The 16,431-nt window shown below is 39.8% G+C and overlaps 1 protein-coding gene across 1 annotated transcript in view; it reads left to right on the forward strand.

Annotated features, from left to right (window-relative positions):
* The window catches only part of LOC126237117 (NADP-dependent malic enzyme-like), a 142,573-nt gene extending 133,424 nt beyond the window's left edge, over window positions 1-9,149 (forward strand). The window contains exons 10-13 of the mRNA XM_049946933.1: window positions 1,175-1,345; window positions 6,885-7,008; window positions 7,096-7,215; window positions 8,907-9,149. Coding sequence (XP_049802890.1) covers window positions 1,175-1,345; window positions 6,885-7,008; window positions 7,096-7,211 — 411 coding nt within the window. The 3' untranslated portion in view covers window positions 7,212-7,215; window positions 8,907-9,149. The remainder of the gene's footprint in view (window positions 1-1,174; window positions 1,346-6,884; window positions 7,009-7,095; window positions 7,216-8,906) is intronic.
* Window positions 9,150-16,431: the final 7,282 nt, after the last annotated feature.

A 16,431-nucleotide genomic window follows, 5' to 3' on the forward strand; every position in this document is an offset into this window, starting at 1 on the left:
TGGTAGCGACCATCCAGGAGTCCATCTATGCCCTGGACTGGTCCAGTTGTTTGTCTGGATCCAGGTCATGGAATCCAAGGCAACGAGCTTGCTGGCCAAACAGGCTATGCAAAAACCACTTATGGAGATCAGCTTCCCAGCAACTGACGTGCATTCGGTACTAGGCCACAAGGTTTTGTGGCTTTGGGAGATGAAATGGCATAACCTCAGCATGCAGAAGAAACTGCGTGCCATACAGGCCTCTCGCACGGACTCTGTGGTTCTCTGCTGACTACGCATTGGCCATGCATGGGTGACATGTGGCTGCCTCCTGCACAGTGATGACCCACCTCAGTGTCGGTGCGGCGCCCAGCTGATAGTGGCCCAGATCGTGGTGAGCTGTCCTTTGGCTGCCCTGTGACAGACTCTTCAGTTACCGGACTCATTGCCATTAATTTTAGCTCACAACACCTCATCAGCTAATTTAGTTTTGCTTCTTATATGTGACAGTGGGTTTTACCATTCTGTGTAAGTTTCAGCACATGTTCTTTGTGTTCTCCACTCTAATGCTTTTAGGGTGGATGTTTAAATGTGCCACAGAGTGACTGGCTTTTCCTTTTTATTCTCGTGGTCGGCCAGCCATGGTCATCTACTCTCTTGTTTTTACCCCTTCTACCTGTTTCTTGCTACTAAATACTAAGCTTTCAGCCAAAAGACCTCCAAAATTAAATAACTTAAACACTGACATTGACAGAAATGCAGTTCATACACATTAACACTTTCTTTGGCTGCTGAGATCAGAGTCTGCCCTTGGAAGTCAGAGACAACAGTCATGTGCGTGTGAATTGCATTTGTGTGGATGGGTGTGTGTACGTTATCTAACTCAGAAGAAGACATTGTGCCTGTCTGTGACTCAGTACCTCCACTATATGGTGAGTAGCAGTCTATTTTTTCATAAAATTGTCATTATTCCATACTGGATTTTCCATTATGTGAGTTAGTACATAAAAATCAGATGTGGGACTCACTTTTTGGTGAAGTTAATATAAGAGCAAATAATGCATGAGACTACATACTTTGATTAGAATAAAAATTGTGGAATGTGTATTTGGTAGACATAAATGTGCATTTAAAATGATAGTATTCCCAAGTTTATATATGTTCTGCAAGCCACTTATCAATTTATTTAATTTAGGGTAAAGCAGTATTTGCCAGTGGGTCACCATTTGATCCAGTGACTTACAAAGGAAAAACATTTTACCCTGGCCAGGGTAACAATTCATACATTTTCCCTGGAGTTGCACTAGGTGTTATCTGTGCTGGCATTCGTACCATAAGTGAAGAAGTTTTCCTCATTTCAGCAAAGGTATAGTATATTTTGCATGTAATGTCCTGATCAGAATCAGAATTGTCTCTGTCTCTAGAGAAAAACTTCTTCAGTGTGTATATTAATGGTTAATATAAGTCATAGGAATAATGCTTAACATAAATGGATTGCATCAAATAGGTTGCATTATTGAGTGAGTGTTTCCACAGAAGACTGTTTGTTCCTGACATACTAGAAATGTAACTAATACAGGTTAGGGCAGCCTTTTACTATCATCAATTTTGGGAAAAATCTTTGGACTGAGTCCTGATATAGTGACTATGTAATTTATTTTCATTTTTACTGAAGAAATCTGAATAGTGATTATTTGAGTTTTTAGTGAATTTATCCGTCACACAGCCAGTTCTCAAACAATTAAGATTTTTTTTGTTGGGGTTGAGGATGCGGATTGGGCAAATGGCCATATGATTTTTGGAATTGCCCGTCCACTGTTTGTGGAATCATCATCACAATGAAACTTGCATGTCTGATTACAAGCTATTGCACATTTTCAGAACAATGTGACCGCCTATAATGTTTTTACAAACAGCTGTTTTGCTTTTCCATTGATAAAAACGAATTGTCCTTACCCATACCGGCAAGGACTGCCTAATTGGTTCATACTTCACTATTGCTGTAATACACTGGCAGTTTTCCATGATTTCTGTAAGGTGCTTGAGGCAAATGCCGGGATGGTTCCTTTGAAAGGGCATGGCAGATTTTCTTCCCTAATCCAGTCTTGTGCTCCATCTCTAATGACCTTGGTGTCGACAGGATGTTGAACATTAATCTCCTCCTCCTCCTCCTCCTCCTGATACCCTGGCATATAGTTTGTGTTACATCTCCAAGGTCCTCACTTAACCACACAAAAGCTGCGTCATGCTCTGTGTTTCATCACTCCATAAATTCTACTTTGCTGCTTTACAGAAAAACAGTGGAATTAATTTCACCACTGAAAGCTATATCACATTCCTTATTGTGTTCATAGGCTTCTGGGCAGCACTATCATCATGAAAACTAATTCATGTTTCCATCTGTATCTGAACTGAAATAAAGTCCTCTGCAGTACTTGGCAAATATCTAATCATCAGGTTACTCAATACACTTTAGAGTTCTGTAGTCCCTTCCTATTTCAATTAGTGTTCATTTAGTGTTCCCGTAGTGTTTCCCCTTCACAGTAATTCAGTGACCATCTAGGTCCATGTAACTTGTTCTTAAAGTTCGTGGCTCCTGGAGTTAGCTTATTCTCTCCATTCAATTTTTATGACAGGAGACCTATCTGTGTTGTTGATGCAGTGTTATAAACCTCCCATACATACATACCCTGATGTTCCATAGTGTGTGCACTGCACTTTTGGCCATTTAGTGTATTTGGTTTTGAGCAAATGGTAAAGTAGAGAGTATTACATTGACCTTTGCTTAATGTACAGAGTTCTTGATTTGGTATTAATTTGCAAGCTACAGAGGCATTACTATCTCATTGGTGCCCCTAATTTGAGGCAACAGTGAAGTGGTAAGCTTTTTGAAAGTCTAAACATTGATTATGATTATTTAATTTTTTAAGCAGTCTCTAGAACTCTTCATTGATTCATAACATGCTACACTGTTAGTTTTCATGTTTCAATGAAAACTTCGGGCTTAAAACTCTTAATAAACTGGCATTTCAACATCTGATTGGAACTTGGGGCAAAGATATCTGGGCACATCTTGTAAACAGATTCAAAGCTTCAATCTACTAACAACTTTTTCTTAGTGCCCAAAATCCACAGAGACACCTCTGCATATTGATTTTAAGTTTGAAAATCAAGATGAAGGTACTGGTTAGAACTGGATTCAAGCTTAGTTCTATAAAATTTTAATTATTTTATGCTCTTCAGCGTCCATACATTTTAATTTAATAAAATTGCAGCCAAATAGCCATATACAGTTACTTTGCTTAACATTTTACATTTACATTTTACATTTTTGCATATTCATTTATCGATTTCACTCTTTTACTGCACAGTTCTATGTGATATCGTTCACAGGCTTCGTTACACAGTTCACATACACATGTTGCGGTTGGGTCGTGATAAGTTTTGTTTTTGCAGATTAGATGATGAAAGCCGTGAATAGAAAGTCTAGTTACGACATGTCGCTGTTCGAAGTTTGGTGCTGTCCATGAGCGGTTCGTCATTGCTTCGGTGCCATAAAACTCCGGCCATATTTTTTCTCGTTTGTCCTCCATGATCTTCAGTTGCTTTCTGGAAGCCCTGGTGTGTGGCATCATATATCGAAGTCTGATGTCTTCAATTAGGAATGTCTCTCTCGCTAGCAGGTACACTAGTCTAGATCTTGTTGTCTTTGAGAGACCTAGTGCTCTTTTTAGATAGGTCGATTTTACCTTTTCTAGTGTTTCCAGATTTTTTTCTGTCAGGTGGTCCCATATAACCTCCATCCCATAGGCCAGGATTGGTAAGATTTTTGTGTTGAATAATTTCATGGCTGATTCTAGACTGAGTAGGCGGATGTTTTTGATGTCCTGTATTGCTATTATTGCTTGGGCTGCGCGTTCTGTTGTATGTTTTGTGAAGCATTTGGCTGTTGGTTGCAATGTCACTCCTAGGTATTTAAAGTCTGATGAGATTTTTATTTTTTGTCCTCTGATACTGATTTCCGCATTCTTGGGTGTTTTGCCTCCTTTTCTGAAAATTACCATTTCTGTCTTTGTTATGTTTATGTGTAGTTTGTGTTCACTGCACCATCTGTCTATTTTCTCAATGATTCTCTGCAGCTTCTGTATATCTGTTGATCCTACGGCTATGTCGTCAGCGTATGCATATACATACACATCTTCTTCATTTTCTCCAATTCGGAGTACTTCTTCAGTGGCAAGAATGTACAGCAAAGGGCTCATTGGGTCACCCTGTAAGACTCCATTTGATTGCAGAATGGGGTTCGAAAAAGAGAGGTTGTCTGATATTGTAATTAAGTTGTATTCGAGGATTGACTTGACTATTCTTGCCCATACGCTATCTTCTCCCATTCTGCCAGCGTCCATACATTTGCATATTAGTGACAAGTTTGGTATTGACTTTTAAATGAAAATACACTCCTGGAAATGGAAAAGAGAACACATTGACACCGGTGTGTCAGACCCACCATACTTGCTCTGGACACTGTGAGAGGGCTGTACAAGCAATGATCACACGCACGGCACAGCGGACACACCAGGAACCGCGGTGATGGCCGTCGAATGGCGCTAGCTGCGCAGCATTTGTGCACCGCCGCCGTCAGTGTCAGCCAGTTTGCCGTGGCATACGGAGCTCCATCGCAGTCTTTAACACTGGTAGCATGCCGCGACAGCGTGGACGTGAACCGTATGTGCAGTTGACGGACTTTGAGCGAGGGCGTATAGTGGGCATGCGGGAGGCCGGGTGGACGTACCGCCGAATTGCTCAACACGTGGGGCGTGAGGTCTCCACAGTACATCGATGTTGTCGCCAGTGGTCGGCGGAAGGTGCACGTGCCCGCCGACCTGGGACTGGACCGCAGCGACGCACGGATGCACGCCAAGACCGTAGGATCCTACGCAGTGCCGTAGGGGACCGCACCGCCACTTCCCAGCAAATTAGGGACACTGTTGCTCCTGGGGTATCGGCGAGGACCATTCGCAACCGTCTCCATGAAGCTGGGCTACGGTCCCGCACACCGTTAGGCCGTCTTCCGCTCACGCCCCAACATCGTGCAGCCCGCCTCCAGTGGTGTCGCGACAGGCGTGAATGGAGGGACGAATGGAGACGTGTCGTCTTCAGCGATGAGAGTCGCTTCTGCCTTGGTGCCAATGATGGTCATATGCGTGTTTGGCGCCATGCAGGTGAGCGCCACAATCAGGACTGCATACGACCGAGGCACACAGGGCCAACACCCGGCATCATGGTGTGGGGAGCGATCTCCTACACTGGCCGTACACCACTGGTGATCGTCGAGGGGACACTGAATAGTGCACGGTACATCCAAACCGTCATCGAACCCATCGTTCTACCATTCCTAGACCGGCAAGGGAACTTGCTGTTCCAACAGGACAATGCACGTCCGCATGTATCCCGTGCCACCCAACGTGCTCTAGAAGGTGTAAGTCAACTACCCTGGCCAGCAAGATCTCCGGATCTGTCCCCCATTGAGCATGTTTGGGACTGGATGAAGCGTCGTCTCACGCGGTCTGCACGTCCAGCACGAACGCTGGTCCAACTGAGGCGCCAGCTGGAAATGGCATGGCAAGCCGTTCCACAGGACTACATCCAGCATCTCTACGATCGTCTCCATGGGAGAATAGCAGCCTGCATTGCTGCGAAAGGTGGATATACACTGTACTAGTGCCGACATTGTGCATGCTCTGTTGCCTGTGTCTATGTGCCTGTGGTTCTGTCAGTGTGATCATGTGATGTATCTGACCCCAGGAATGTGTCAATAAAGTTTCCCCTTCCTGGGACAATGAATTCACGGTGTTCTTATTTCAATTTCCAGGAGTGTATATTTACGATTATTGACAAATTCCAAATTTGAGAACCATTTCATTTGGGATTCAAGAAATGCACATTAATATGTTGTTGTTTTGTAATATATCATTTGTTCTTCTGTCCCATTTGTTCATTTATTTGCATGCAACTAGTTTTATTCTCAAAGGATCACCTTGAGAGCTATATAGTTGTCACCAGCCCATCAAATCTGTATCAGAATCAACAATATTTTTGTTGTTACTTTATGCATTCTTGTTTTATGAGTATGTTTTACATCAATTAGGATCTCTTCACTGTGGCTGTATGGGACAAAATTTACAGGGGTTGGACAAAAATATGAAAACACTGCAAGAAATGTGTGCCAGGCCTTCAGACTGTGCTGTTGTATTCGACCACAAACACCATCTGTGAAATGTCCTCAAGACATTGCAAGTGTGTGTCATGGTCAGAACAGTGTTCTGTATAGTTGAGAGTGCATTATGTCGTAGCCAAGAGAATTCAAATGTGGGCAAGTTGTTGATGCTCATATGGCGGGTTTTTCCATAATGAAGGTAGCTACAGTGCTTTGTATTTAAAGAGGCAGCATATTGAAGATTTACACCACATACAGGGAAAGCAGAAAAACAACATCTGCTAAGTCACAACGCAGATGAAAACAGGGCAAGCTGGAATTCGAAAACTACTCATCGGTGATGCAAATGCCTGTAACAGGAAAACTCGGTACTGTAAAACTTGGTACTGTAAAAGGTACCGGTGTGGGGCGGCAGTGGGGTGAGTGGACTGCTCTAGCCAGTTGTGGGGTTGTGTACGACTGAGGGGTGTGGTGAGGATGGAGCTTCTCCATTGTTTCTAGGTCCCCAGTTCAATACATACATACATGCATGCATGCATGCATGCATGCATGCATGCATACATATTCACATCATCTCCTTATCAATTTTTTTTTTCTTTCATTAAAGTTTTGGTATTTTTTAAATCTTTGCTTGATCAGTATTGATACCTTTTGTGCTGATACACACTAATGGCTGGACTTATTTCAGGCACTTTCTGATTTGGTCAGTGAAGACGATTTGGAGAAAGGAAGCCTTTACCCACCTTTATCAAGTATACAGAAGTGTTCAGTTGAAATTGCTGTCAAAGTAGCAGAGTATGCTTATGAAACAGGTAAACATAACGCTCTAATTTTTTCTTACTGTAAAATTTGTGTAGTTTTACATTTGAAAATTTTGATTGCACTTCCCCTGCTTTTAGGAGTGGCATCAACTCTACCACGACCTGAAAACTTGGAAAAATTCATCAGAGCTCAGCTGTACGACTACTACTATAAATCTTCCATTCCTGTAGTGTATGATTGGCCTAAATTATGAAATGGTAAGTCTAACATATTATTATTTATTTTATTCTTTCTGAGAGATGGATATAGAAATTAGACAAAGTAATGGGAACACCCTGGACAAATATTTCATTTTTAAGATTGTGTAATGTATTTCATTATCTTCTTCCCCTAATGTACTCTAACATATCTGGAAGTGTTTAGCATTTCCACTGTGTGTCAGGCAAACTCACTTGTACACTTTTCCCTTGAGCAACATTAGTTTATGTACAGAAAAAAATAAATAAATAAATTAAAAAAAATAAAAAAAAATTAGACTGGAGATACCATAAATGTGTGGATTGTCATACTAAGATTTTCAGTGATGCCTATAATTACACTGGCAGGATAAGATGCTGTACAAAGCATTGGTGTTGGCCTTATATCCAGCATATGTTCATGGGGGACACAAAATAAGTCATCAGCCTCATTTTGTCTGGTGTTTCAATGGATATTTGCAATTTCATTTTTGCAGTGATAGCTGGAATCAACCGAACAAATACTGCTTATCACATTGTTCTTGAGAAACTCAGTGTCAATGGAAAGTGTCGGTTTGTTTCCCATTGCAAACAAAGTGATTTTTTAAGTGCAATTTTACATGCCCTTTTATAAGAGGCATCCCGAATTTGTCTTGTGTGATATTAGTTTTATCAGTGCATATTAACAGTAAAACACAAAGAATCAGCAACAGCACTGTACTGGTCCATGCAAGTTGCTACTGCCATGCAGTAGTGTTAGTCAGATGCTGCTGGAGTACTGGTTATTCTGTGTGTTTTACTGTCCCTGATAATACAGATCAGTAAAATGAATATCACACTAGAGTAATTTGGGACTGCTCTATCACAAGGGCATGTAAAATTCCTTTTTAAAAATAATTTTGTTTGTAGTGGGGAAACAAACATTTTCCATTGTCACTAAGCTTCACATGAAAGACATGATGAGCATCATTTGTTTGGTCTGACTCCAGCTATACATGGCAAAACTGAAATTGCAAATATCTGCCAAAACATAAAAAAATGCACCTGAATACTACTAAGAGGAACACACACATAAGCGTGTGTGAGCACGTGTAAAAATTGGGAAAATTTCATGTAACTTGACACACTATTGATCTTTCCATCTGCCTAATGAGAAATAAATTGATTTGTAAACATCAGAAAGTACCCTTCCCCTGAAGTGATAGCCTGAACAACATTATAGTTGTACCACACTTTGTATTTCTCAAATTAGTTTTGCTCTAGACATGAATATAGTGATTCTGCACTTCTTCAATGTTTCTGCTGATTCATGTTTCCTTAATTGAGGTAATTCATTATAAAAAAGATGTACAGATAGCTACTTTAAATTTTTGACATGATCAGAATGCCGTGCACATTGGTCAGGTAATCAGCAGCTTGTTCTTTATTCTTTTTGTCTTATTTATCATATTTTCCATCTTCATCCTTTCCTTTCCTTTTCTTTCCTTAAACTCTAGTGGAAACCCTAATGTCTTTTTTTAATAGTTGTGTTTAGGGAAGAGATTATTGTGTTGCCACTACAGAGTAGGTCTGACACTACAATTAGATGTTAAGCTTCATTTGTGGATGCATCTATAAAACATTTCGTACTTAATGAGGAAATTACGAATTTGCATATTTCTCAAGTCTGTGACTTTTTGTAGCTATTTTTATACCTTGTTTTCTAATTTCAGGCTTATATGAAGTCAGTTTCCTACTTCACTGACTCATTCCATCAATGAAATGGAGATAAGGAGCAAAGGGGATACAGGAACATTTGTTGTAAAATTGTCTTTTGTGTTTATTTATTTTTAATGTGTAAAATATTGTCTTTTTTGATTAAATTGTCTGTTTATCTGTGTACAGGTGTTACAGAATATATATTATTGTGAATATTTGTGTTCATATACAATAAATGTAAATACTTTCGTTAAAAATATTGTTTTCAAAGCAACCTAAACAATTCCCCTCATTTCTTATCAGTATTGACTTAAAGCTGTAAGTGAAAATTACATTTTTTGGCAACAAATACGAGGTGAGTTGGTTCAAGACATACACAATCACAAAATTAATAGGTAAGTCTGCAGTCTTTGATGATCCCTGTCATTGCAGGAAAATTCTTCTACGCTGTAAGGTCACCATCATGATCCTCTTCACTTTCTTCTTGCACAGGCAATGTTTTGACTCCTCTGCTGGGATCTTCTTCAAGATCTTTTGGTGTTTTGGGTTATCTGAACACCCAGCTCATCTCTACTGGTATCCTGAGTGTTTAAGAAGAAACTGAAGAAGATCGTATTGCAGCCTAACAACCTAGAAGATTTTACCTTCACTAAACTCTTAGAGAACAATGGATTGTATTTCAATCTTTATTTTTAGTGGCTTACTTAGATCCTGTTGTACAAATGCCGAGACAATTCCTTGTGCAGAGTCAGTAACTTTTTCATGCTCTTTTCAAATCTGAGCATGCACAGTATAGAATATTGAAAGAGTTCTAGGCTAGTGTCAAAATTGTTGTATGCAGTGATGGTTATTTACTGTAAGCCCTTTATATACTTTGTCCAGTAAAGCTGACTTGTAGTGCAAGTTTATTAGCTGATTTTCCATCACAGTCATCTTTAATTATGATCATCACCACAATTTTGATGTGATCGCATAGCCTTATATGATGGTAAACACTTTTAAGTGTTATTTGCATTCCTTCTAATAATAATGTAAATTAAAAATATAACATAAATGAAACACAAAATGATTCACAGCAAACAATTTGTCTTAATCTCACAAAAACTCATATTGTGCAATTTAAAACAAACAAAAAATGAGCTTCTAGGACAAGAAGTACACATTAATGCTCATATGCAAAATGAAACACATTATTTGAAGTTCCTTGGGATCCAACTATAACTTCTTTCCTGCTAATTTGCTACAGTAGATTTTGCTGGCATGAGTACAAAGAGTATTAAGTGATGTATTGACAAATTGCTGTTGATGCCGGGTGCAGATTAAATTTCTAAGAGTTGATTATCTTTCATTAACACATCCCAGGACCCATTTCACATTCATGAAAATTCAAATTTTTTTTATAGGATCTACAGAACATGCTAAATGGCTAAAATGAATTCTACTTTAGAAAGTGTAGTGTAGCAACAAAAGACTGAGTCATCATGACCTTAATATCTTCTCCTATTTATGCATTAATCAAAATATCCTCCTAGACTCTGGTTCATAAGTAGTGGCGTTACAATTACACAGGGATTGGTCTTAATAACACTAACTTAACACCATTGATGGTCATCAAAGGCAAGAAATCCCAGAAAACTAGGCGACTATATGCAGTCATGACCGTTTACTTAAGATATTGATTTAAACCATTTTGATAAAGTTAGAAAAACTATGAAAGGTAAAATGTGTTGTTTCTTTCAGTTTTAGTTGCTACATGGTTTAGGTTATGATGACTAGTTTCAGCTGTTAAAGGTCATCATCAGATGTACAAAAATAAAACAGAGAAGAAGGACAAAATTCAGAAATATACACAGTAATAAATTTACAGTTATTTGAAATGTAAATGTTAATTACTCCTGTGCAGGCTCTTTACTCAGTAACAAGTCACATTTGTTGCCATTAGGGCCACCTATAGATTTCATGGGCTCCTAGAAAAACTTTTATGTGGGGCCCCCCAAAACTTTCACAGCCCACAGTAGTTAGTTATCACAAATATTGGTTTTTCAGTACACTGCCTTAGATGTAAACAGTAAATAAATGCTGTCTGCTCAGTACACTGTCAATTTATTTAATAGGTAGCTGTAACCATTCTTCCTTTGTTGTGGCTCAGTCTGCTTGAATGGAAAAGAAAGGAATGAGGGAGTGCACATTTTTAACATGTACAGGAATTGGATATACATCCAATCTCACTTCCTGTCTCTGTCCAACTCCCCCAGCCACTTTCTTTGTTCATCTCCTCCTCCTTCCTCTCTCTGTCAATCACCTCTATGTCCTCTCTCTGTCCATCACTCCTCCTCCATCCTCTCTGTCCATCATATTCTTCCCCCCTCTCTCTCTGTCTCTCTTCTCCTCACCCATTTCTCTCTCTCTCCATCTCTTGCTAACCCCTTGCTCTGTCCATTTCATCCTTCTGATTTGCTGTATCATTTCCACCCAAACTCTGCCCATCTTCTCCTCCCCCCACCCCTTCTGATTTGACCCTCATTTATTGATTTATTACAAAATTGTTAAGGCTTTCGTGGCCACTTGTTGACAAACTGCCTATTGGCTTCTGTCTCGGGTTCTTCGGCCGACGTTCATCTAATGATTTTTCTGACGTTTCGCCAGCGCGAGTGGCTGGCATTGTCAAAGCTTCACCCTCCATTTGCGCCGAGCAAAACCACCAGCTTGCAACCTGAAGAAAGAAGAGGTACAAGCCATTAAGAATCTCAACGCCGACAAGAGTATATTGGTACTGCCTGCCGATAAGGGGAATGCGACCGTCGTAATGAAGACCGAAGATTATGAGCAAAAGATCCGAGACCTATTAGATCCGATGACGTACCGAAAACTAAGTGCAGATCCGACGCAGCGTATCACACGGAATACGAATCGATTAATCAAGGCGTCTTCTCTGCCGGCGGACATACAGAGAAACCTGCGCAACACAGAAGCCCTACCACCTCGGCTATATGGATTACCCAAGATCCATAAGAACAACGTTCCACTGAGACCGATTGTTAGCACTCCTGGATCACCGACACATAAACTGGCAAAAAACTTGGCCTCTCTGCTACAGCCACACGTGGGGAAGACCGACACATACATTAAGGACTCAGGACATTTCATTGAGAAGCTGAAGAAACTGAAACTTGCACCAAACGACATCTTGGTCAGCTTTGATGTTGTTTTGTTATTTACGAAAGTGCCACTCAGTGACTCTCTGGAGCACATCGGTTCCATTTTCCCGCAGGACATCAGAAAGCTCTTCCATGCATGTCTCACCACGAGCTATTTCACGTGGAATGGAGATTTCTATGATCAGCTGGAAGGCGTGGCCATGGGTAGTCCTCTCAGTCCAGTGGTGGCCAACTTCTTCATGGAACAATTCGAAGCACAGGCACTGGACTTGGCGACTTGCAAACCTAAGGTGTGGTACAGGTACGTCGATGATACTTTCGTGGTGAAGAACAGCTCGGTGACTTCCTAAGACACTTGAACAGCCTCCATGCCAACATAACATTTACCATGGAAGTAGAAAAGGACAAGAAACTGCCATTTCTAGATGTGCTGGTCACAAGGGATGGCGAAAACCTGGGACACAGCGTGTATCGAAAACCGACACACACGGACAGATACCTGCACAAACTGTCAAACCACCACCCGAGCCAGAAAAGAGGCATGATTAGTACTTCGTAACGAGAGCGGGATGAATATGTGAGCTGCAACACCTCAAACGAGAAATGCAACACCTGGAAACTGTCCTGAGGAGCAATGGGTACTCCAAAAATTATATTAGAAGTGTAACAGAGCCAAACACTCGGCGAAGTAAGGAACCAGAAAAAGAAATGTCGGGTACGGCCTTTCTGCCATATATTCCCAGAGTGACGGACAGAATCAGCCGTATATTGCGCAAACATGGCGTAAAGACGATCTTCAAACCGACAAGGAAGATCAAAGAGTGTCTTAGATCGGCGAAGGAGAAAAGAGACCCACTTGCAATGTCGGGAATATACCGTATACCATGCACATGCGGAAAAGTTTGTCGGAATGACTGGACGATCCATCAACACCAGGATCAACGAGCATAAGCAACATTGTAGGTTGGGGCAGGTGGATAAATCAGCCGTGGCAGAGCATGCACTCAATGAGACCGACCACGTAATAAAATTCGCCGACACGGAAGTTCTGGCTGTAGAGAAGCACTATCACACGCGCTTGTTCAGAGAAGCTGTAGAATTACTAAAACACGTGAACAGTTTGAACAAGAAAGAGGAAAGCCTTAAGGTCAACAGATCCTGGCTTCCCGTACTGCAGCGAACGACCGTCGCAGGTAGCAAGAGGAGAACCGCACCGGAAATGACCGCGGAGAAGCCCTCGGACGTTGGCGCGCCAGGTACATATAGTCTGCGCCCGCGAGCTTGGCTCCAGTACACCACTGGTATTGATTTATTGTTACCACAAATTAAAATTCTGTAGTAGTACTGTAATTGTAAACCAATCAGCCATAAATATAATTTTCTTGTTCGCTAACAACATTTCACTATTGAATTGCAACCTTGAGTGTAGCTACTGAATTTGTATCCATGATATAGCTATTATTCTCTTGTGTCCTTGTTAACATATTCCTGTTGAAATGCAACTTTTGAATACATTTTACATATCTTTTAAGTTGCTGTTCATTCATTAGCAGATGTAACTGTGCATTCCACTATTCTAAACTTTTGATGCCTGGATGTTCCTGCTTGTCAGAACACTTTTGATTATTACGCTTTAATAAAAATTTGGTGTCAGCTACATTATTTCAAACTGTTTTGTGTACTCAGAAAACTAATTTTTATACACTCAAGTTGAGTAGAGTTGGCATCACAAAAGTATGCTGAAAGTTTGAGTTTTTCAAGTTTTTCATGGCTTCTACCCGATTCCTTATATAATTTCACAGAGGACAGGGTTCTGTCTTGTTGCGAAGTTCTGATCTTGCTAATAATTTTACTAAAGCATTCATTATGTTATGCAGAATTACATAAAATTGACATAATTAGGAATGTTATTTATTAATAATCAAAATACTACAAAATAATAGTGAGTCAAAAGATGCTAAAATCTTTTAAGTATTCTTGTGTTAAATTCTTTTCATATAACTAATAACTTACACAGAGCAAAATTGTGATGCCTTTGAGTCTAGGAGTTCTTGTATTTTGACCATTACTAGACTGTTTTTGTAGTCAATTAAATTCTTAATTAAACTGGCTGTGTGGTACAGCATTACCTAAAGTGAGATACCAAGCAAATCGGTTGAAAGTCTCAATTACATTTTTAAAGAAAGTCAATGGGTGTTCACAGTGAGTTTGTACAATACAAGACTTGAGTATCGAGTATTCCTATGTCACCTATTCCATTTTTGTTAGATATAGAATGTGTCAGCCCATTTTGCTACAATACATACCGGTAGCCATCCAGAGTATTGCTCATCATATGTAGGTGCAAGATTCTGCCACAACATGCACTGAGTAAAACAAAGTGTGTTACAAACTAGAAAACAGTTACTTGGCACTTGTTATGTAAAATGCAAAAATATGTAATGATATATTAAAATAGTACCAGAAATTGTTAACTGTTGAACCACTACAAAAGAAACTGGCCATGATTTTCCTTAGGCTGCAATTAACAAAGAAAAAGAATATGTATAACAGATATACAACACAACCCTTTTTTTACAATACTTTTGGTTCCCTCTAGTATGCTCTTCCTCTTCTCATTCTTCTTCTGTTTTCTTACCTTCTCTCTGCTCTCCTTTCCTCAGCATCATGTCCGAAGTGTATGTAGAGAAATTATCACTGCAAAGTGTCCCATTTTACTTTGTCCCTGAAGAGTAATTTATTTATCATGTTGTGACAGAGTAGGTTGACCCCCTTCATCCTACTTTGTGTACACCCCTGTTTCATGTATTAAGGTCTATATAAAATTGTCACTAATTTTCTTTTCAAAATTCCGATGCTACAGTTCCTACATGAAGTACATATCGTACAAATTATCAAAATGGTACAAACAAAACTTTATTATTCAGATCATCCAGATTGTTGTTCTAATTGCAATGAGCTAATTAGTTTTATCAGAAATGATGGCAATAAAAAGTTGCTGCAATTAAAAAAATTTGTTCATCTACCCTTAGGAAAAATTTTTAGAGCTAAGAGATAATTTCAGGAGGAAAGACCACTTTCAAATGAAAGAACTATTTTTCCCCTTTTCAGTAAAGTGTTCGTTAACCCAAACTTAATTAGTTTGAAAGGTATTATTAATTAAAGATTGCACCTGGTCCAAACTTTCAGAGCCAGTTATAGCTGAACTATTGTGTATTTCCAGGATCTGTTGATATACTTTTGACTGCTGACATACTTTTGGTGCCTGATTTTTGTGAATTCTTGGCACCTATATTAATAACCAAGGGTTCTTAATTAATACTTACTAAATTTTTTATAACATTGTAACATAAAAGATGGATCCTTTGGTCATAAACACGGGATTCCCATTCCATAGGAATAAACTAGTAGTGCATGCTTTAATAGATATTGCTTATGAGAAGTAATATATGAGGGAGGGTCAGAAAGTTGCTAGCCTAGCACAGAATGACAGAAATTTCATAATACCAATTTAGTTTTCAATATACAAGGTGCACAACTTTGCTTCCGCCATTTTTCCCCAACATTTAAGGCTTTAGTGAAACAAATTGGTTACACATGTATCATTCATAGTATTTTCTATCACTGGCCACTACTTTCTCCCATCTTTCGGGCAGTGTACAAATCCTGCTTTGAAAAAATTGTCCATCGTTTGAAGCGATCCACAAATCAATCCAATTTATGACTTCTTCATGAGATCGGAAGTGTTGGTCAGCCAGGCCATGCGCCATTGATCTAAACAGGTGATAGTCAGAGGGGGCTATGTTTGGAGAATACAGTGGGTGGGGTAGGACTCCCATTTTAATGTTTCCAAGTACGTTTTGACCTCTTTTGCAATGTGGGGTTGAGTGTTGTCATGCTGCAAAATCACTTTTTGTGCCTCTCGCTGTATTGCAGCTGTTTGTGTTTTAATGCTCTTCTCAAACACATTAATTGTGTTCGATAAAGGGCACCTGCGATTGTTTCACTTGGTTTTAACACCTCATAGTACATGACACAGAGCTGGTCCCACCAAATGCAGAGCATGATCTTGGAGCCGTGAATATTCAGTTTGGTCGTCGATGTGGAAGCAAAACCGGGATATCCCCATGATTTTTTGTGTTTAGAGTTATTGTATTGCACCCATTTTTCATCCCCGGTCATAATGCAATGCAGAAATCCCTTCTGTTTTTGCCTCTTAAGCAACTGTTCACAAACACACAAACGCCATTCAATGTCTCTTGGTTTCAGCTCACTTGGGACCCATGTTCCTTCTTTCTGAATCGTGCCCATAGCCTTGAGACATTTTGAAATGGCTTGCTGTGTTACTCCCACTAATTGTGCCAATTCTTCTTGAGTTTGA

Source organism: Schistocerca nitens, chromosome 2 (genome assembly GCF_023898315.1).
Source record: "Schistocerca nitens isolate TAMUIC-IGC-003100 chromosome 2, iqSchNite1.1, whole genome shotgun sequence".
Lineage (NCBI taxonomy): Eukaryota > Metazoa > Arthropoda > Insecta > Orthoptera > Acrididae > Schistocerca > Schistocerca nitens.